This window comes from Mustela nivalis, assembly GCF_964662115.1.
Source record: "Mustela nivalis genome assembly, chromosome: 14".
Lineage (NCBI taxonomy): Eukaryota > Metazoa > Chordata > Mammalia > Carnivora > Mustelidae > Mustela > Mustela nivalis.
Genome location: NC_139033.1, coordinates 19510659 through 19531121, shown reverse-complemented (window position 1 = coordinate 19531121; position 20463 = coordinate 19510659). Strand labels below are relative to the sequence as shown.

At 56.5% G+C, this 20463-nt stretch overlaps 1 protein-coding gene across 3 annotated transcripts; it reads right to left on the bottom strand.

Annotated features, from left to right (window-relative positions):
- Positions 1–1340: 1340 nt before the first annotated feature.
- ANHX (anomalous homeobox) lies at positions 1341–16768 on the bottom strand. Of its 3 annotated transcripts, XM_082699610.1 has the most exons (12): positions 16678–16768; positions 14774–15043; positions 12433–12560; positions 11991–12063; positions 10631–10716; positions 10350–10473; positions 9218–9758; positions 8798–8918; positions 7356–7648; positions 3986–4121; positions 2255–2336; positions 1341–1983 (listed from the first exon to the last, which is right to left on the bottom strand). In XM_082699610.1, the coding sequence occupies exons 2-12, from the start codon at positions 15020–15022 to the stop codon at positions 1897–1899; spliced, it is 1920 nt and encodes a 639-aa protein (XP_082555736.1). In that variant the 5' UTR covers positions 15023–15043; positions 16678–16768; the 3' UTR covers positions 1341–1896. The 3 variants fall into 3 exon arrangements, with proteins under 3 accessions (XP_082555736.1, XP_082555737.1, XP_082555738.1); XM_082699611.1 differs by lacking the exons at positions 10631–10716; positions 11991–12063; XM_082699612.1 differs by lacking the exons at positions 10631–10716; positions 11991–12063 and having other exon boundaries at positions 9218–9434.
- Positions 16769–20463: the final 3695 nt, after the last annotated feature.

Genomic DNA, 20463 nt, shown 5'->3' with positions numbered 1-20463 from the left:
TAATGAAGGGATCACACGAGCACCAACAACAATGGGACAACCAAAATCATGTGCCATCTGTAGGACACAGTAAGTGCCTCGTGTCACTTCTGCGAGTCCATCCAAAAAGGAATTTTCCAAATTACATGAAAATGCCCGACATGGCCATTCTGGGGGACATTCTACAGAGTAACTGGCTTGAACTCTTCCAAAGTGTCAGGATCATTCAAGTCCACTGCTGTGGCCTGAATGGCAGTGAGACAGTCAAGGGCACTCAGCATGGGCTACGTGATGTGACTGGTTTGTCACTTAGGGTGTTGCTGGGACAACTGACTTCCATGGGGTCTGGAAGAAGGCAGTGGAGGACCAGCACGGATTTCCCGACCGATGACCGCACTAGAGGAATGCAGAATTCCTTATCAAAAGGAAACACACAAACGGAGTACAGGCATCAGCTCAGTAATTTGTGCTCTATTTGAAACTTTTTCTAAGTTTGTGACTATTTCAGAATAAATAAATACTTGACAACTAAAAGATTCCTGGTTCTACGGAACAGGACGAGAGTAAGTGTCCCTGAAAGGAAGTACATGTTACTGCTGGTGCTTGGGCAGCACCAATGTGGCGATGAGGGAGGGATGTGGAGGGTCCGGGTCTGCAGAGTAAAGGTGAGGGGAGAGGAGTACAGCTGAGAGCCGGGGGCTGTGGCTGGGGAGCACAGGCGTCTCAACCCAGCTGCCCCCCTTCAGGAAGCTCCCAGTCTCGTCATCCAGGCCCCACACGTCCTGGGCTCCCAGTCTCGTCATCCAGGCCCCACACGTCCTGGGCTCTCAGCCATCCGTCGCTTCACACTACCCTCTCAGCAACCACCCATGACTGCTGGCTTATTCCTGTCCATGCTGGGGGCCACCTGCGAGCACAAAATGGCCTTTGCTCCCTGATGTATCAGAGGAACTGCTCAGCACACAACTTCCAACTGATACAATGGGTGAGGCAAGGACTAGGGCTTATTCCTGCCAGTGACAGTCCTGAGTGTCAAAGTCACCCCTGTACAAAGTCATCTGCATCAGGAGTCACATCACACTCGGCCCCTGGGGCCCTGCGTGCTTGGACATGGTGGCATCTAGCACCAGGACAATTCCTTTTCCCACAACACAACAGTCAGGTGAAGGGCAGAGGGCAGAGATGCCCACTGTGGTGTTGCTTATAAACCAGACATACTAGAAACAATCAAATCAATAGGGTACTGGTCCATCACTCAATGCACACGCAGGCCACAGAACGCCAGCCAGGGACAGAAAGGCAAAGGACTGACAGGGACAGGTGTCCAAGATGTAGTCAGGTCAGTAAAAGGGGAGAGCTCAGAACATTGAACTGCAATTTAATTGAATAGAACATCTGTTTTACAAACACAGTAAACTCCAACCTGTAGGGAAAAGGCACCCTGGCCCACCCTGCCTATGCCGTCCCAACCACATCACCCCCAAGACAGAGTGTCATAGCACTGCCCACGCCCCACTCACCAACCTAACTGGGTGAAGCTCGGCCTTGTCATAGGGCAGGGAGGGCAGACAGCAGTGCAACATTCTCCTTTGTCTCCAGAAAGGCCTTCCCTGCCCGTAACCTACAAGCCCAGGAGCTCGAATCCACAATCTCCCACTGCCTGAGTGAAACAGACCCCCTGGACTTCTGGGCTCAAGAGCGTTTCTCAAATGCCTCCTCTGATACAGCGAGCAGCCAACCAAACTATGCAAACACGGCAGAGGGCTACACAGCCTCAGTGCTTCTCACTGGAACCCCCCAAAGGAACCCTGGGGCCTCTCTTCAGTCGGAATAAAGCTCTATGTAACATGTGTTGAAAGGCTCGATGTCCACGCCTGCTCCCCTGGGGGCACTGGCTGGATACCCCAAAGGGACATCTCAACCCAGGCTGCCCCCTGAAAGCTCAAGAAGCATTCTGGCTCCCCAGAAGGCATCACTGGAGGCCTGGCCGTCGGGCCACTGCACCTGGAAAGCCAACACAGCATTACACACGGAAGCACCTTCTGCCTGGCTCCACATTCCCACCTGCCACCCCTTACTCCGGGACACCCCATCTCTGGACTCAGTAAGAAACACGAGCCCACAGCACCCACCTCCCGGGCCCCATTCAACTGTTGTCCAGCCTTGAAGCACCCCTTCCCTTGTGACATGTGTCTGGGTTACTCACTCCAAAGGTATGACCTGAGGATCCAAAAGTTAAGAGGGACACGCAGAGTCCCTGGTGGTAGGGTCTCACCTGGCTAGAGGGCATGGGCTGGCTCAGGTCCACAGCAGAAACAGGGCTGGAGAAGGAAGGGCCCGGTGCCAACTCCAGCGGACTGGAAAAGAGACGTCAGGACAAGCTCCATATGGAGGCGCACCAGGTCATGGTCCACCCTGCGAGCAACATGACCTGACAGTGCTCTGCATATAAGCAGCCCTTCCGGGGGTAAGACACACTTTAAGAAGTGTCCTCCCACAGGGCCCTCCAGTGCTAGAGGGACCTGTGTGACACCCCAGGCAGGTGGCTTGGGTGAGGCAGAGAGCACTTGAGGAGGCTCACAGAGATGGACCAACAAACAGAAACCTGAAGGAAGAGGTCAAGGGGCAGCCCTGGGGAGCCATCAGAATCCAATCGGGGGAGCAGCAGGGACAGCAGGGGAGCTAACAGGTGTAGCCACTCAGGACAACAGCAGCCTGGCAGTTCCCTAAAAAGACAAACACGCACCGACGGCCATTCTACTCCTAAGCGTGTACACAGCCCAGAGACCTGAAGGCACACAGGCAGACCCACGCGCATCCAGGAGTGCTCACAGAGACCCCAAACTGGGAACCCAGAGATGGCTACCAAGAGGCGATGGATCCAAACACCACAGTCCATCCGCATCAAGGGACAGAGCTCACAAAGATGAATGGACCAATACACAGAGCCACAGGGTAAAATCCCCAAACACTCATGCAGAGTCAGAGAAGCTAGACCCTCTCTCCCCTCCTCAAAGTTTAACACTCCTGCATTCCATTCACATGGGACTTTTACAAATGCAGAAAAGAAAGCAGATCCATGGTCCTGCAGGCGGCAGCAGGAGGGGCTGATCCACACAGCTCAGCACGCGGTCGATACAGAAGTCACACTCAGAAAACCAGCATCTGTATCGCCTAACGCGGTGCTTTACTGGAGGCTAACAACGCCCAACGAATCTACTGTTAGGGAATGACTCAAGGTCATCACATCGGAGCAAGGATGGGCCGGGCCATCAGAGGGCAAGGGTGAGCGGCCGTGAGGGGACCTGACAGTGGCATTTTCTCCATCCAGGTTCCTGGACATGAACAGAAAAGTGAGTCCATCTGCAAAGTCTGTACTGTCTCATGCTCTGGCTGCTTCAGCAAGCAGAACCTGTGACCTGACCGACCGCTCCCTTCTCTCTCACACGCTGCCCTGTAGTTCTGCTCGTGCGGGGCACCTGGCCTTCAGCTCCCAGACTGCGGAGCCTAGTCCTGGCAACCCCTACTGCAGCTTCCTGTCCAACAGACGACCCTGACTTCTCACACTCCTCTAATCCCTCTCCTCAACCCCGATTCTCCCGGCCTGTGGCGCCGGCCCCCGCAGCCAGAGCCTGAAGCCCCGAGGCTACTCCCAGCTCGCACGCACCGTTCACACTACAGTTTGGAATATAAAATCAGGATCTTGATGCTGCTTAAAAACTCAACCTCCACCTGGTGAAAACAAAATGCCAAAAAGCGGCTTCTGGGATCCAGGGTGATCTTGGGGAAGAAGCAAAGTGGGAGCATGGACCCCAACACCAACACCTGTGTCTGCTCTGCAATTTCTGGGTGTTCTCCTATCTCAGGGAAAAGCCACCCTCTTCTGGTAGATGCAGAGTGGGGATGATGTTGTATTTTCCAGAAACCCGTAAGGAAAGGACTCAATCTCAACATCTTCCAAGTCTATAAACCTGGAACATCCCACCCGTGGCTCTGTGTGGCTCACCTCTGGGCTAGGAGGAATTCGGGAGGCTGTGTCACCAGGAAGCCGCCCGCCTGCTGTTCTGCCTGGCCGCTGCTGGTGCCTGCACCTTCCTCCAGGTACATGCTCGGGGGGTTGCCAGCAGGTGGGTCAGCGAATCCTACACAGAAACAAATTCCACACCCAGTGCTGGGAGGACAGAACACAGCCCCCGAGCACCAAGACCAAGACCTCCACAGAGAGAAGCAGCGTCCAGCCTGGCCGGCCCCAAGCCTCAACCTCCCTTACTGAGGAAGAGTCACAGCTATTGATCTCAGGGCCTTTTTAGGCTTCCAGAAACAAAAGCAAAGTCCAGTTTTGCGGACTTCAAATTCTGCTTCATCTACCCAGACTTCAGGCCTCCAGTGCCATTGCTGCCACGTGAGAACTTCTTGGTCTGCCTCATGCTGGCTCTTCAGAGGCTGGGCCACAACCACTGCCACCTTCCATCTCGTGCTGCACCACGAGTTCACGGAGACGCGACGTGGCAGTACCTCACCCTGCTCCTCCTTCTACAGAAAATGCTGCAGAGGATGTCCCCGTACGTCTCTCACTCTTACACAGAAGCCGTGGCAGATCGATCAGTTCTGGGCCAGCAGACACTTCAGAGCGAGGGAAGGTAAGAAATCTACCAGGTGGTAAGCCCAGCGTCAGACTCTCTGACCTCAGACAAAACAACAGGCCAGCTGGGCTGGGCATGCACTGTCCGTCCCCCCCCCCGCCCCCCACTGTCTGCCAGAGTGACCACCTAACTTGCCAGCCTGCAGCCCAACCTCAGACCAAAGGAACCTTCCTGACCATTCATTGTGTGATTCCACCCCCACTTTCTGCTGCTTCTTCTTTTCTGCAGAACTCTAGAAATACCCTGAGGTATGTTAAATACAACTGAAGGACTAATTTGAGCATTGCTGGTTCAGATTAAAAGATCACTAAATTACATCTTCTTCCTCCAAAAGGAAGACAAGAAGCCAAAGTCCAGAACAAAAGCAGCATAAGGAGACCCAGGACACAAGTACCATCCTTTGTTGGTAGGGCACCTGAAAGCAAGGTGGGACTGAGATCAGGTCCTGAGAATCTTCAAGTGGGAGGGAGGGTAAGCAAAGTTAGGGAAAGGGAAAGAGGGGAACACCCCGGTGCTCAGGCGGTCAGTTGGCAGAGAGGCTCACCAGTTCATACAGAACGTCACCTTTCACCTGTGCTGGATGTGGTGTCAACACCAGCTCCCCTCGCCCCCATGTGAATACAGCCAGTGACCACCCCACTCCAGCCTTGGCGGTAAATATGGGATGGGCAAGCGTAGGTCTCCCACAGTGGAAGACGTGGACAAATGAAGGACCGATATGATCAGACTGAAAAGCTGTCTCCAGAGCAGTGAGTCTCCAGGGCTCTTCCTCTTTCCCGCCCCTCACCTTTCTCTGCTCAAGGAAGGGCCAGAATCCACAGCCCCAATATTCCCGCCCTCAGACAACAAAGCATAATTTTGAGGCTTTTTATTTTGAATACTCAAGGGAAAAAAAAGATATTGCATCTATAAAAAGTAACACAACCTCTGACTAAAGGAAATTTCAAATAAAAAAAGAGCCTGGGGGCGCCTGGGTGGCTCAGTGGGTTAAGCCGCTGCCTTCGGCTCAGGTCATGATCTCAGGGTCCTGGGATCGAGTCCCACATCGGGCTCTCTGCTCAGCAGGGAGCCTGCTTCCCTCTCTCTCTGCCTGCCTCTCTGCCTACTTGTGATCTCTGTCAAATAAATAAATAAAATCTTTTAAAAAAATAAAAAATAAAAAATAAAAAAAAAGAGCCTGGAATTCTCTTAAAGTATAACTATCAAATTAAGACTTTTAAAAGACAGACTCTAACACCCCCAAAGCATATACAATGAAAAAGAAAAGAAACGTAAGGAAAAGGTAAGCACCTAGGGAAACTGGCCCAGGATTTCCAAAATCCCGGTAAGACTTGTGCTCTAAAGAGAATGAAGAACATGGAGGAGGAAAACCATCAAGGAATATTATCCAAGAAATACCCAAACCTTAGAGGATACATTGTCACCTGCTCTTTAAATCGAAAGGCTTAAGAGGAAAGTGAATTAAAGAGACTCACACCGCACACGATCACTGTGAAATCTTAGAACACCCAGACTTAAAGCAAACAAACAAACAAAAATTCCAAGAAAGGAACAATGTGTAATCTGCAAAGACGCCAGAAGATGACACGAACATCAGATGCTACAATGATATGACTGTGTCTGCAGATACCTACGGGAGGGTATTTAAACTCAAAATTCTGTCCCTGCCAGTTTATTCATCAAATGTGAGGGCAGGTTAAGGATAATTTCACAGCACATAAGAAATCAGAAAATTGGGACGCCTGGGTGGCTCAGTTGGTTAAGCAGCTGCCTTCGGCTCAGGTCATGATCCCAGTGTCCTGGGATCGAGTCCCGCATCGGGCTCCTTGCTCCGCGGGGAGCCTGCTTCTCCCTCTGACTCTGCCTTCCACTCTGTCTGCCTGTGCTTGCACTCGCTCGCTCTCTCTGACAAATAAATAAATAAAATCTTTAAAAAAAAAAAAAGAAATCAGAAAATTTATCTCACAAGCCCCCTTTCTTGCACAGTGAAGATGTTCCCAAACATAACAAGGAAGTCAGTGAAGACAGGACAAGACCTGCAACTCAGGAAACACTGACCCAAACCCGGGAGGCAATGAAAGGAGTGTTCTTGGGCCGGTGACTCCGCCCAGGTCTAGGAAACATCACTTGAGCAGAAACGGAAGGAGGCCTCCCAGCCACGGGTCTTTGGAGGAGACACTCGGAAAAATGGGAGAAGTTACAGGTGTGACAAAAACAGGGAATCTAAAAGAAAGGAAGACAATTAGAAACCCCAAGAAAGTAAAGATATAAACACAGAAGACTAAGAAATTTAGGTGATGGGTAAACTGACGGTGCCAACGGCCTCCACATAAGGTGAAGTGTCACAAGATGCTTCTGAACATGGTAGACAAACACGTCTCTAAATCCACACTCTACAGGCCACAGTTATAGCTAAACAGTAAGTTTCAAGTTGATACGTTTCATGTTAGAAACGAAGGTAATGATACTTAGATCATGAGATGGGGTGACCTATCCTCTGTTGCAGCACGTGGTGACAGGCAAGTCGGGTGGACTGCAATGGGAGTGCAGGGTGGCAGCTGTCTCATTTCGTTTTAACCCTTTCCTCACCAGCCTACTTTTAGTCGTATGCACATTTTACTTTGCAACTAGAAAAGCAGGAGAGTGCTGCCCCTTCCCACACCCCCTCAAATGAGACCGGACTAGTTGTGTCATCTTGTGCAGAAGAGCACGGTCTGTCTGGAATGAACCCACCTGTGGAGCTGGGCTCACCGAGGGCAGTGATGGACATAGCCACAGTGGCATCTGCGGGGCGCATCGTGAGGTCCAGCCCATGCCCATGGACCAGCTGCCCAGTCTGGAAGGAAACTTCCTTGGAGGACGCCAGTGCAAGGGACATCAGCCATGACTCAGGGGCAGCCAGGGAAGAGTCCAGCATGTCACTGCCAGAAGTCAGAGGGCAGAGGCCAGGGCCTGGGCAGATGTGGGGGAGAGTGGCAGGGCTTCGGCCAGGACCCTCCTGGTACATCTCACTGCCCTGCAGAGACCTGGGGAAGACAGCAAACACCGTCCCTTGGAGGGCAGAGACTCCCTCAGGCCAGGGAAGAGAGGCCTGGGAGGAAACTCCAGCCCCATTTGGGAATCCAGGTTCCCAACTCAACTCCGCCACTGATGGTTTTCTGGCCCACCGTGACCCTCATCACACAGCTTTCACTGTTCTAACCTGTGGCTGCAAAGGTCCACAACAGTTAAAAAAAAAATACTTTAACTCATTAGCTCTTGATTTAAAAGGACCTTCAATGAAGCACTGTTCCATAATACCAAAAACAGGAAATGATGAGCAAGACCCTAGCAGTGGGATGAATGATGATGGCTGATCTTCCAGGAACATCAAGCAGCAGCTGATAATAATTTAAAGACTCGATACTACACAGTGTGTCTCAGCTGGTGCTCCTGGGCTTCTGTGATCCCCTCCCCTAGCCCTGTCCCTTCTGCAACCACCTGCATCCTACCCCTCCCCGTGTCACAGATGAGAAACGCACGGCACTGAGAGCTCACAGGAACCTGCCCAAGTTCCACACCTGGGCAGTGACAGCCTTCACGGGAAGGGCAGACAGGGAGTGTCATGAGTGAGGCCGATGTCACACGGTAGATGGAAACAGTGTCCACAGCTTGATGGCTACACACGGGGAACCTGGCCCCTCTCTCAGACCTAGTCCTGCCGATGGCCAACACTCTCCTTACCCTTACACCAGGTTCATGCCTCATCCCAGGGGAGGGACCAGGCTTGGACGGTGCCTCGTGCATAATGAGGAATTCAAGAACTATTACCTGTCACGGACTCAACGACACACAAACGCTACAAAATACAGTAAGAAAGAAACAACAGCTAGGGCTTGGCTTTGGGAAGCCAGCCAGCATGTGTTTCGTCCCAGCTCTGTTTTCCCCCTTCCCCAACACATCCATGGAGTCAGGCTACGAGCCAGGCTCCAAGGAGCAAGTGCGGGTCCCTGACATGGGCTCCTTAGGAGCGGCTTCCCCACCCCGGACTCACAGGGGTCTCTGCTCTCGGCAATCACTGACGTCGTCCCACTGTCAGCCCCGACATCCGCATGTGTGCTCCAGGCCCGGTCACCCACTCGGGACGGGGAAAGTCAAGACGGAGATGGTCCCACGGGCCGTGCGGACCGCAGTACCTGGGAGGCAATGGCTTCGGCAGCGTCCCATCTCCAGAGAAGTCCGGGGCCAGAGCCAGCGACTCCCATGGCCCTTGAGTGGTCTCCGTGGACTGTGCGGGCCCATCTTCCTCCGGTCCTGCTGAGGGTCAGTCGGGCGGTGGGAAGGCCTGCGGGAGCCGGCGGCCCAGCCTCCTTCCCAGCGGTTAGGAGCAGCGCTGCCCGCGGACGCCCGGCCCCGGACGCGGGGACCGCTACGCGCTGCAGCCTCGCGCAGCCCCTGCGCGCCCTCCCGCCCCGGCTCCGGGGTCTCCTCCCACAAGAGGACGTCGTCTAGGGGCCGACCGGGCGCGGAGGGCCCGTCCCCGGGACGGAGCGGCGCTCACGAGGCCTCGCTAGGAAAGCGTGCCGGGCAGAGCGAGCGGCGCGGGAGCCTCTCACCTGGCCACCGAGGCCGGGCCGCGCCGCCGGGGCCAGGGCGGGGCTGGCCCGGGGGCTGCGGGCGCTCCGGAGCCGCCTCCCTCACGCGGAGGTCCACCGCCGCGTCCTCCGGGGCCGGCGCACGACGCTGGAGAAGGGCCCGTCTGCGCCGCCGGTAGTTGGCGAACCAGTTGTACACCTGCTCCGCGCTCAGGCTCATCTCCGCCGCCAGGTTCTCCTGCCGCGGACCGCACAGCCTCGAGCGCCGCCCCGGGCCCAGGGCGACCCCAAGGGCCGGCGCCCGCCCCCGCCCCCGCCCCCGCCCCCGCCCGGCGCGGCCTCCGAGCCGGGACGCCCTGCACCCCGGCCTCGCTCGTTCGCGGAGCCGCAGCCGGCCGAACCCGGACACGGGAGGGCCCGAGCGGCGCCACGGCCCGCGGCAGCAGCGGGGGCTGGGACCACGCGGGGGGCGGGCGGCGCCGCAGGCCGTCGGCCGAGGTTGCGCAGGTGCGCGCGCCGGAAGCCCGCCCGCAGAGCCCGCGCGGGGATCGCTGGGAGAGCCCTGCCGATTGGACATGGAGCGCGGTGGGTGGAGCAGGCACGAGGAACCCCGCTGACTGGGCAAGCCCCCACTCGGGAACGCCCCGTCGATTGGATGAGGGCGACAGGTAGGCGGAGCTAGCACGGGGAGCCCCCGCCGATTGGACAGAGCAGAGAAGCAGCGGAAGAGAACAAGCCCCGACTTCGAAGCAGCCGGAAACGAGCGCGCACGCGCGGGGGCTCGCCGGTGCCTTCCGCTTCGGGGGCCGCGCTGCGGGGGCGCCCGCCGGCCTCACCGGGCACGGAGCTCCGCGAACCCGGCCTCCCCGCCGGAAGCTCCGCGACCGCCGTCGCCTGACCCCCGCACCCCGCGTCGGGCCGGGAGCGGGAGGGCACTGACCCTCCACGTGCGCAGGCTGGACGGTCCGGAGCTGCCGGCCGGACGGTCCGGAGCTGCCGGCCGGGGAGCGTCTGTCCCCCGGGGAGGCTCAGCCGGCCCGAAGCCACCGGCGCCCGGCAGAGGGCCCCGCGGAAGGGGCGGGGGGCGCCACAGGGCGGGGGTCCCGAGGTCGGGGGCAGCGAAGGGGAGGGCGGCCTCCGCCTCGGCTCTCACCCTCTCGGCCTTGCTGGGGTTGGTGCTCACGGCGGAGGCGAAGTCGTGCAGCTTCTGGCGAACGTCTCGGGGGAAGTTGCGGCTCTTCGGGCCGTCGGGGCAGAGGGCGGGCGGGGGCGGGTTCCTGATGCGGACGGGGAGGCCGCGGTTACGGGCGCCCCTCCCGCGTGCCCCTCGCGGGCTCGCACCGGGCACCCCCCGCGGCCTCTCCTCCGCCGGCTGGGCTCCTCCCCGGGCTCGTGCTGCCGAGCCCCCCTCGGAAGGACCGCGGGGCCCCTCACCGGGCGCTCCGGGACCGCTCACTGACCCGCGGCCCAGAGCTTAGAGAGCGGATGACGGGGAGACGGGTCGGTCGCGCTGCTCTCTCCTGCGTAGACACACGGGTTGTTCCGACAGGACACGAACGGTACCGGCGCGGAACACCCAAGATACCCCAAGGCCAACTAAACAAACCACTGTGGATGTCAGGAAGGCGCCCCACACATGCCACATCCCGAATGGAGCCTGATCCTTCCCTCTCCCCAACTGCCCCCGGGCCCCAGCTCTGTGCATCTCAGTGAGAAACCACCATGTTCCAGCCAGTCCGGCCGAGAGCCCAGCAGGCTGGCTTCGTTCTCTCTTCACCGCCTCCAACACATCCAGCTCCTCAGCAGATCCTCCAGAATCTGTCCTGACACGCCAGAGACTCCCGAGAGCCTCCTGCCTCTGCTCCTATGCCAGCCCCCCTGGGGTGACCCCCTCTAGGAGAAACCACCACCCTCAGCCGGCGGACCGACCATCGCTCTAACTCCACCACCGCCCGGTCCTTACACCTCCGAGGGCTGCCATCCCCACATTCAGGCCCCCTCTGCCAAGGCTTAGCGGAGCCTGTTCGGCACCCTCCACCCCAATACAAAGCACAAAGGTGGCACAGTCCTCTAGTAGGCACATTCTGTGTCTAGTACTCCCGCTTGGAACAATGGAATCTACTTTGTGTCCTCTCTACTGTCCCTTGTCTGCACCAAGTGTCAGCTCCAGGAGAGTAGGGCTCAGGCTATATCCCCAGCAACTCCGACAGCTCCCAGCAATCAGGGGCCTCTTTACAAACAATGCACACTGATCCCCAAGTCGTTTACTGAACTGCACTCTGGCAGGCCATCAGCAACTATATGGAGGGAAAGGATCCCATTCCCAAAGACCGTAAGGTTGATGAACTACTGGGCTTTGGGGACATATCTCATTCTTTGACAGACACCATGGATCCAGAAAGAATCCATTGCTTCTGGTTACCAGGCCCCGTGGTGCAAAAATCCCATTACTTGGGCTGCCAGGAACTCAGAGAACATCAGCCCTTCCTGGTCAGGGGGCAACACCCAGGATGAAGAAAGGCTCTATGGTCTCAGTGTCTAGCCTGGAGTCCCAGCTTTGCATCTCTCTCCTGTGACAGCTCGGGCAAGTTCTGACCTTTCTGGGCCTCAGTTTCCTCATCCATAAGTGGTGATGAAGGAATAATAGTAATGAGCAGTTGTAATGTTTCCTTAGTGCTGATAATGGCCGTGGTGGTAATTACTATTAATGCGGACCCAGCATCCCTCACGTGCCAGGCAATCTCCTAAGCACCCCATGCATCTTGTCTGACGTGTCCGTCACTCTCATCTTTACCTCTCTTTGAAAGGCCCCGCAGCCCCGAGGGGTGGTGCTGAAGACCCCAGCCCATGGCACCTGCAGAGCCTGTCTGTGGGAATCAGATGACCAAAGGCCACGGGAGGAGAAGACAAGAGGAAGAGAGTGAGGTCGGGATGTCCACCGGCTGCCTCCTTCCCTGCAGAGCCTTCAGAGCCCTCACAGGAAGGCAGTGGCCCTTCTCACCCTGCTGGCGTAAGTAGGGCTGCACCCCCATGGCCGGCTGAGCAGATGGAGAGGGTAGCTCAGTGCTGGGCACACTGGCTGTCGCAGAGCCTGCTACCTTTTGACGGTGACTGCTTCTTGTGACTTCTCCTGCATTTACCTCCTGTCTCGGCTTCACCTCAGCCCCTCCGTGGTTTTAGATGAAACACCCCCGGGAGTCCTGGGGAGCACGCACAAATAAAGGCCGGCGGTGTACCTCTTTCTGCAGCGGAACTTCTGCACTGGGGTGAGCGTGGCCACGCCCAGCCGCTTCATGACCAGACGGTAGTGAAGGTCGTTCCAGAGCTGGACCAGCTCCTGGCTGCCTCCGGGCACCTGGCATCCCTGTTGAGAAAAGCCTGCTGAGGCCCGGCTGCCCCTGGAGCACTGCCCTCCGACCCGACCCAACCTGCGGGAGGAGCTGCTGGCTGAGGGCCCGGGCGAGGTCCCGTCAGCTCCCCCCGCACACACAAAGCAGCTGTCCGCCGCTCCTTACACACGGGGAGCACGAGGCGAGGGGAAGGCAAACGAAGGGCCCGGGGCCACACAACGCGTGAGAGGCAGGGCCACGGTTAGAGGCACCTGGTCAGACTTGAGGGTCCAAGGGCTGACCCCCATCTTGCATGAAAGACCTTCCCCTCCCACCCAGCAGGGCTGCCCCTCGCGTGCTCAGGGAGTGCCTTCTGAGCCAAGAGGAATGAAGTGGCTCTGGTCTGTGCCCCACCAAGCTCACCAATCCAGCATGACCTGTTCACACGACCAGACTCCAGAGCTGGCCAAGGGTGCCCAGTGCTGGCCTCCCCTCGACACAGCCCTGTGGTCGGCGTGTGCTTCCCGCATTTAACCCCAATGTTCTCAGCATCATCCTGGCAAGGGAGGTGCTGACAGTCATTCCACCTTCTCTCCACAGAGCGGAAAACGCCCATTTTGCGAGGCTGTGACTTCCAGTCGGCTGCCAGGAGGCAGCCATCAGCCTAGGGCACAGCTGTCAGGGAAACGTGCCCCTGCAGGACGCGGCCCTCCTCGGTGTGCCGTCCCCGCCGTCTCTCTCAGGTCTCCCCTACATGTCAGCTCCTCAGAGACGCTGAGGGCCGTCCAGACCGAGTTTACATCCCCGCTCCGGGGGTTTTCCATCACCGACATCATTCACACATTTGACCACCGAGTGCCCCGACAGGGCACCACAACCCGTGTCTTCCTTGTTTGTTCGCTTTGACCGACGTGAAACACCGAGCCCCGCTGACTCACAGCTGCTACATAAGCACAACCGAGGGGCGCCTCCCTCATGGGCCGCAGTGCCGGGGAGGCCGACGGAACAAAGACCCGAGGAAGCAGCCGCAGGGGGATCCAGACTGTAGGCTGCACGATAAAGGGGGCACGGCCGAGCCAGGGAGGCATTTACAGCAGAAACCAGCGAGAGGAGGAAAGGCAGCAGCCACGGAGGCAGCCGGGCTCCAGCCGCCGGCAGAGGGAGCAGCACGTGCTGAGGTCCTGAGGCCTCGGGATTGTCTGATGAGCACGGAAGCAGCGTGACGACTGCGGAGGAAGCTCAGGGAGAGGCTGACGGGGAGAGGGGGGCGCAGGCAGGCGCAGTCCGCGGGCTCGGGGCTCACTGGGGCTCATCGGCACCTGCAAGCTCTCCGGCAGCTACGTGAAGAACAAACCAAGCGGACACGAGGGCACTATGCAGCCTGTGGCGAAGGGCGTGGAAACGGAAAGAACTGGAAAGAACAGAGTATCTCGGGGTGCCAGGATGGCTCCATCAGTGAAGCATCTGCCTTCGGCTCAGGTCATGCATGATCCCAGTGTCCTGGGATCGAGTCCCACGTGGGGCTCCCTGCTCAGCGGGGAGTCTGCTTCTCCCTCTCCTTCTGCTCCTCCCCCTGCTCATGCTCCCTCTCAAATAAATAAATAAAATCTTGAAAAATAAATAAATCTTTTAAAAAAGAACTATCTTGAAAATAAACTCAGCATGAATTCTGCATGAGCTGTATGATGGGGTGAAAGAGGGAGAAACAGGCCCCCACACCCCTTTTTTGAAACCCTTTGAGCCAGAGGGATTTTGGAATTCAGAATTTCTCAGAGTTTAGGAAGTAATGCAGGCATGTCCTATGTGATGCGTGCTGCAGTCCAACGTACCACTATTTAGGTAGCAGAATGACCTGTGGTCACATTAAGTGGCTACAGACAGTAACGGCTTCACGTCCCCTCTGCCAGAGGAGTTGTGCGCCTAAGTAGCACCCGATGAGTGACGACCGTACTTTCAGTTTGCGTGCCCAGCCATGGGTCTGCAGCTAAGGGACTGAGGTCCTGGGTCTGGGTGACTGTCTTACCCACTGGGATCCAAGCCAGGACCACCACTCAAAATGGGGCTCACAAACAGACAGTTTGGCCTCCAATTACTATGGTAGTAGAACTCTGCACAGAGAGTGGACCATCCTGGCTTGGTTTCTAGAATGTCTCTCCCCAGGTTCTTGCCGACCTGTAGGCGCTTCCATTGGGTTGGGGACGGTTGTGGCTACTGTGGCTCTCCGTCCCTGCCCCGAGACGGGTCTTACCTCCAGGACGCGGCAGGCAGCCTGGTGCTGGTCCTGCTGGGCCAGCACTCGGGCACACACGAGGGCCACATCCACGTTGTCCAGGAGGTGCAGGCGGAGGGGACTGTCCAACACGGCGGTGACCAAGGGCTGCACCTGGGCTGGGTCATCCTGGAGGTCCCGGCACAGTCTGCCTGCAAGAGTCACCAGCCCCTCCAAGGGGGGCCCAGTGCCCCCACTCTCCCTCAGCAGCCTCAGGAAGCTCTGCATCCTGTGTCGGGTTCCGGGCCTCTGCAAACAAGACGTCAGCCATGGCGATGGCCGGCACTGCCTGGGGGCTGACTACACGCCCATCCACACCTCGGCAAGGCCCCTCTTGCCACAGGCATTTGTAACACGGTGGCAGGAGCGCTCTGAGAGAAGGCATAGGGGCATCGGCGCCTGCTACAGTTTCCTGTTTCGGTCCTCATTTGTGTGCCCGGTGCTGTCACTGCGATGGCTCATCTCATTCCTGTGACCCTTTCGCCTATGCCGCACCCACAGGGCCCAGCCTGGTCCTCCCATGTCTCCTCTCTGTTTGCCCCAGTCTGACACAGACAAGGTCATCGAGTCGTGTTTCACTCCTCTGGGCTCCATCAGGCCAGCGACCCTGTGTATTGGGGTCATTAGATTTCCCCCCCATCCAGCCCACGGATGCCGAGGCCTCTCAGAGCAGTGGTGGGGGGGGGACCCTGAGCTAAGGGCTTGGCAGACATGGCTGACATTCCTACAAAGAGGAGCCCCAGGGCCTGCCGGAGCAGGACTAGCACCATTTGCTTTTGACTACTATGATCTTGAAAATAAACAAACATATTTGAAAAACACAAAATTTTAAAGACTGCCTTAATCCCACACTTTCAAAAATACATACAAAAGTATGAACCATTTTCTGGGCCACCCTATGCCTGGTCCATCCACTCTGCACTGCCCCCCACACACATAGGGGTCAGCTATAGCAAGTTGGATCAGAGGGCTTTATGAATTTTTTTTATAAAAATCTGACTATGTATACATACAGCAGTTTTTACCAAAAGAGAGACTACTTATGCCGTGACTTGATCTGGCCACTACCCCAGGCACATTCCCTAACCCACAGGAATGCGCCCGCAGGGCACGCACCACAGTAGGGGCCAGACCTGCTTCAACACCTGTCCAACCCCGGGCACTCGTTAGCGTAACCCTGATACCTCTGGTCACGGTTCCTCTTACTTCCACAGACGACTCGCCTAAGCGAGGTTAAAGGCTGGTGCCCCACCGCATTGTGGCTTTAGCAGACGCCGCCCAACTGCTTCCCCCCAGGGGATAAGGATCTGCGCGCGCGGAACCGCAGAGGCCTGTGCGCGCTCCCTGGCGGAGGGTCTGGCCCAGTTTCTCGTTCTTTCCGCCCTGCACCGCCCCCTGGGTCCTCCTCAGCACCCGGGGCCGCCCAGCAGGGGGAAACGCTCCCACCTATTCCACGGCTGCTGAGCCTTAGCGCCCTTCGCCAGATCCTAACTCCGGGCCCAGCGTTTCTCCCCATCGCGTTGGGCGGGAGGCCCCAGATCCCGCGTCCCTCAAGGGAGCCGAGGTCCCAGGGCTTTGGTGGGGAGGGAGGGGAGGGCTCCTGGCAGGACCCCGGCTTCTTCCAGCGCAGCCCGCCCCAACCCCACAACCTCGGCCCCAGCACTGGCTCTAGGGAAAGAGGCCAGGCAGGAGGTTAAGAGCCAGGCTTCTGCGGACGGGACCTTGGAGTTCAAGAACGAAGTGGCCTCTTGGGGGGATACCCAGGACACGGAAGGGCCCCAGCCCCCAGGCAGGGATGGAGGAGACCCGGGGGAGGGTGGCTCTACCGGGCGCCCTGCCCCGGGCACCCCCCAGCCTGGCTTGGCCCAGCCCCGCTCCGGTACCTTTCGGGGTGCGCTGCTCCGCAGCAGAGGCCGAGATTCCTGCCCAGAGGCACCCGCCCTGCTGCTCGCCGCGCCCCACTTCCGCGCTCGCCGCGCCCCACTTCCGCGCTCGCCGCACGTGCTCTGCCCGCAGCTCCCGGGAGGAGGCGCGGTCGCAACAAAGTATCGAGGCCGCGGCCAATCGGGCGAGGGCTCCGCCCGGCAACCCGGGCCTCCGGGCCTGCGCCCCGCTGTACCCCTGCGCGGGGGAGGTCTGCCCGGTTTTACGCGGGTTCTGGGGAAACGGAGAAGTTCCGGGGGGGCTTCAGGGGGCTCTGGAGTAACCGGGAGTTTCTGGGGGTTCGGAGGCGCAGTCGAGCCTGGCTCTGCGCATCCTCAGGTGCAAGAAAAAGTGGGGCCAGGGCCTGGGGGGTCGTGGGCTGCGAGAGAGTCTGGCTGGCAGTGGAGGAGAAAGCTCCACGACCCTCGTGCCCGCGGGGGGCAGGAGGAAGCTGTGACCTTTGAGTGACCCCACACCACCTGCCCGGGTGCACCATGGAGCCAAGGCCCAGCGGAGCTCAGTTTCTGGGCAGATGACCCCTCCCGTGCTGAGATCCGCACCCCTCCCTGCCCCGGCGGGAGGAGGGCACCTTTCAAATCCAAAAGCCCCCCCAAGGAGACAGGATCTGAACAGTGGCCCCCCGCAGGGGGCGCGGGGGCCTGTGGTGCAGATTCACCTACCCGCCCCCCAGAGCGGCCACCTAGGACCGACAGCTCGGGCTGACGTCACCCATCCTGACCGCGTTCAACCCAGAGATCTGAGCTAGGACGGCCCCGGGCGGGTCCCAGGTTCTCCCAGACCCGCTAAAAGATGGATGGAAATCACTAGACGGCCCACCTCCGGGCTTGGGCGCCGTCTAGCCTCTGCCCAGGTGGTCGTTCTGTCACACAAGTCAGCTTGTGTGAGGGACCAGGACGACTTCGAGTTGGTTTTAACAGACGGTCAAGCTCTTCTGGAAGGGTTCTCTGACGCCACAGCTCATGTGCATGACCTGATGCAGAGACATGGGCGGAAAGATCAACACTTCAGCGTCGGTGCCAGTGCAAATCTGGAACAAGCCAAGCATCTGGTGAAAGACGCTTCCCGAAGAGGACGGGCTCCCGGGAGGTTGTTGGTCATCATGCTTCGGAAGGACGCTGACCTGCCCGTGACCGGGATACATTGTACAAAGAAAATGGCGTGTAACAAGAATTTGAGTGATTTGAACCTATTTGAAAAGTACAGATGTAAAATGATATGCGCCACATTGTTAAACCCTGGTTGAACATAGGGGATAGAATTACTTTACTGCATTGCTTTTCTTGGGCATTTTAATTTTGTTTTTTTGCCTACCCATGTCTTTACTACATTTTATAAAAATAGGATTCCGGTTTTTTTGTTTGTTTGTTTGTTTGTTTGTTTTAAAGATTTTATTTATTTATTTGACAGAGAGAGATCACAGGTAGGCAGAGAGGCAGGCAGAGAGAGAGGAGGAAGCAGGCTCCCCGGTGAGCAGAGAGCCCGATGCAGGACTCGATTCCAGGACCCTGAGATCATGACCTGAGCCGAAGGCAGAGGCTTAACCCACGGAGCCACCCAGGTGCCCCAAAAAGAGGATTCTGTTTTTAAGTTTCTTTTCAAGGAGTGGAAAGAGAAAGAATGGGGGTGTAGGGAGCAGCCCTTGAACGACCAAGTACAGATGACACTTGACCAACACAGGTTAGAACTGCATGGGGTCCTAGCACTGGGTGGCTCCGTCCCTTCAGCGTCTGCCGTCGCTCAGGTCATGAGCAGGCAGCTGAGGCGACAGCCGCTTCTCCGTTTCCCTCCACCTGACGCTTCTCCTGCTTCTGATCCCTCTCATTCTGTCAAATGAATAAATACAAATCTTAAAAAAAAAAAAAAAAAAGAACTGCAGGTGTTCCTTTATACCTGGACTTAAAAATAACATTTTCTTTTCTCTAGCTTAATTTATTGTAAGAATACAATATAAAGGGGCACCTGGATGGCTCAGTGGGTAGAGCTTCTGCTTTCAGCTCAGGTCATGATCTCAGGGTCCTGGGATCGAGCCCCGCATTGGGCTCCCTGCTCAGCGGCGAACCTGCTTCCTCCTCTCTCTCTGCCTGCCTCTCTGCCTACTTGTGATCTCTCTCTCTCTCTCTGTGAAATAAATAAATAAAATCTTTTTATAAATAAAATAAAAATAAGAATAGAATATAAAATACATGGAACATATATGTTATCAGTGAGCCTTCTAGTCAACAGTTGCCTATCAGTTAAGACTTGGGGGAGTCAAAAGTTCTGTGTGGATTCTGAACTCACGGTGTTGGCATCCCTGACTCCTGCGTGCCCGAGAGTCAGCTGCACAGTGAAGCTGCCGCAGCCCTAATTTGGGTGAACAGGGAAACGAGCCTTACTGCAGCACGCCCTCCCCTTTACGGTGAAATCTTCCTGTCAGTGCAGTCTTGGCTCTTGCTCTAGGACACACTAGATGCTCCATCAAAACATTCCTGATTGCTCTCCAGTGAACTGAAAAGCTCGATGGAATCAGAAGAACCCACGGTGATGAATGTAATTCCCTGGAAGGAAGAGGGGTTCAGGATGAAACTGGGGTTCTTAGGAGGCTGATCTAGTTTGCCTCCCAGGCTTCTGTGGATCAGGGATTTAAAAAATGTATGCAACTAGCGGGGGGAATATAAGAACCATCAGAAACTTTTCCCCCTCAAAGTTTATTTATTTTTAGTAATCTCTATATCCAATGTGGGAATCAAAACCATGACCCCAAGATCAAAAGTCACATGTTCCTCCAACTGAGCTGGTGAGACACCACCACCAGGTTTTTCTAAAAAGTAAATGTAATATGAATGAATCTACCTTGCCAGATTTTGAATGTGTTACAGATAGTGTACAAATTAGACTTCGATGTGGTGTTCAATGACTCATTAGTTGCATTCTACGCTTCAGTGTCCTCGTCTGTAAAATGTGGATGTCAACCTCACAGGACTGCTCTGAAGAGTAAATGTGACAATAAATTCGAGAACGTTTTGTCAGTGCTCTTTAAAAAAAAAAAAATAGTGTACTTAAGTAACGATTAAAATGAAGCACTTTTGGAGTATCAGTGAACTGTGTCAGTCACAGGACTAGCAGGAGCCAGTCTCCCGCGGAACACCCCGGGAAAGAGACCACTGACGGAGAGTCCGGGGGGGGGGGGCACCTGAGGGTCTGGGTGAAGTTCTGTGAAGGACTAAGGGAACATAAACAAGAGGTTGAGCGTGGTTCAGCCACCACTGCCCTCCTGAAAGCAGGCAGGGAACAGGAAAACAGGACCTTCAATTTAAAGCACCTTCCCAGGGGACATTGGAAATGGCTCCTGGTTTTGCTGTGACAGAAACAGTTCAGACTAAGCCCTGCTAAAGGGGTGAAGCCTTTTCTTTCAAAAACTCAGCATGTCCGATGAGTTGCATCTCCAGCTGGGCATCTTCCAATGGGTCAAAGTGCTGCAGTGTCCTCTTCTGGGTCATGGTCCAGCAGCCCCCCAGGGAAACCGTGGCATGCCTCCATGCTTGTGTTCTCTAGCTTCCTGCCTCCCCATGTCAGGGCAATAACTCAGCAGACGGAGAGCCCACACTCTGTGCAGTCTAGATCCTTCTAGTCTAGTTCTAGTCTAGAACCTACTATTAAGGTTCAGGCTGTGTTACAGAGCACTTTATCTTCCAAATAAGGCCAGGACCAGGGTGAGGCAAGTGAAGCATAAACAAATTCCATAA

Excerpts from the sequence above, each read along its gene's own strand:
- ANHX (XM_082699610.1), bottom strand. The coding sequence starts at position 15,022 with ATGCAGAGCTTCCTGAGGCTGCTGAGGGAGAGTGGGGGCACTGGGCCC. Across the intron at positions 10,474-10,630 it reads GAGCGGTCCCGGAGCGCCCG|GAACCCGCCCCCGCCCGCCC; the intron begins GTGAGGGGCCCC and ends CGTCCGCATCAG. Across the intron at positions 9,759-10,349 it reads ACCCCAGCAAGGCCGAGAGG|GGCTCTCCCAGCGATCCCCG; the intron begins GTGAGAGCCGAG and ends TCCAATCGGCAG.